At 39.1% G+C, this 1358-nt stretch overlaps 1 protein-coding gene across 1 annotated transcript in view; it reads left to right on the top strand.

Moving 5' to 3' along the window:
- LOC101864522 (cysteine-rich secretory protein 2) overlaps positions 1-1181 on the top strand; it is a gene marked incomplete at its 3' end in the record, with an annotated part of 20591 nt that extends 19410 nt beyond the window's left edge. The window contains 1 exon segment of the mRNA XM_013082144.1: positions 1059-1181. Within this exon segment, the coding sequence (XP_012937598.1) occupies positions 1059-1181 (123 nt within the window).
- Positions 1182-1358: the final 177 nt, after the last annotated feature.

The following is a 1358-nucleotide window of genomic DNA, read 5'->3' as shown; positions in this document are numbered from 1 at the left end:
TCTCTCTCTCTCTTTCTCTCTCTCTCTCTCTTTTGTTTCTCTCTCTCTCTCTCTCTCTCTCTCTCTCTCTCTCTCTCTCAACCCTTCTCCATTGCAGAACTAGGCCTACATACATGAAAATTAGTTGTTGGGTTGTTTTTTTTGTCCTTAAGCTGTTTATGTACAGAGCTAACTCTCCAGTCTTGAGTATTGCTAATAATAACAATACACCGATGGCTAGGTAACACGACCCCCCCCCTCCCTCGTGTCATCTGAGGTAGGTGTAGCTTCTACTCTTCATGAGGGCAACATTCCATTATTTCGGTTTAATTACATTGACAAACGTGAAGCATTTTTACAACTTCATCGACATAATTTAAATCTTTTAGTTTCTGTTGGCGGGCTTCGACCCTGTCTATCAGGGCTAACTCGTGTTATGGGGGATACAGTGTTCCACCATTGAGACCGACATTAGAGATTTTAAAAAAATTCTTATAAAGAACGAAAAATGATTGCCTTCTCGTCCCGAGCCCTCTGACGGACAGACAACGCACTGAAAAAATGTACATTTAATGTGTCACGAGTTTCGACATGGTGGAATCAGGTGTTCATATTTTTTTTTGCATTTGCAGCTATTGGTATCATATCAAAGCATGCTCATTAAAATTTGTCTTGCATTTGGGGGAAAAATACTCATCTACCTAGAATAGAAATCGAGAAATGTATTGGCACTAAAGGGGGTGGTGGTTTCATGGGGTCAGAGGTAAATTTAGTGAGAAAATGGCCACAAAAGTTTGGTGAATTTCCAATGTTTGAAAGCCCTAGGAATCTGCAAATTTTTAGGTGCCTTTGATCAACTTTTGCAAGTAAAAAATTCATTCATAAATGTATTTTTTAATGGACCTAAGAGGTGTTGAGTCAGAAAACAGTTGACAGAAATTTCCCAAAGGGTCGACAATTGTCAGTTTTCTTCGATTTCATTATAATTTTGATGAGCTCATGATTTCACCACGACGCTAGACAAATTATACTACGGTTGTTGTAATTTAATGACTGTCTTGTTCTCTCTCGGATTTCAGTTAATTGCACAGGTGGTGGCAAAGACACGTGGTATTGTGGCACCGACCCGAATTACCTACTGAGCAACTGTGACGCACCTTTCGTCTCCTCTGCCTGCCCTTTCCAGTGCAACTTATGTCCCTGTAAGCTTGTGCGGCATTTTCATAGAAACGACTTGATCTGACAAGATCATGATAAAAAAGAAAGGAAGAAACCCCAATAACATTGTTGACCTTCTAGTGATGTCTATATAACCTTCATTGCTATAGATAGATAGATAGATAGATAGATAGATAGATAGATAGATAGATAGATAGATA

This window comes from Aplysia californica, unplaced genomic scaffold (assembly GCF_000002075.1).
Source record: "Aplysia californica isolate F4 #8 unplaced genomic scaffold, AplCal3.0 scaffold00161, whole genome shotgun sequence".
Classification (NCBI taxonomy): domain Eukaryota; kingdom Metazoa; phylum Mollusca; class Gastropoda; order Aplysiida; family Aplysiidae; genus Aplysia; species Aplysia californica.
Note: the sequence above shows the minus strand (reverse complement) of the source record. Positions and strands in the feature narration are given on the sequence as shown.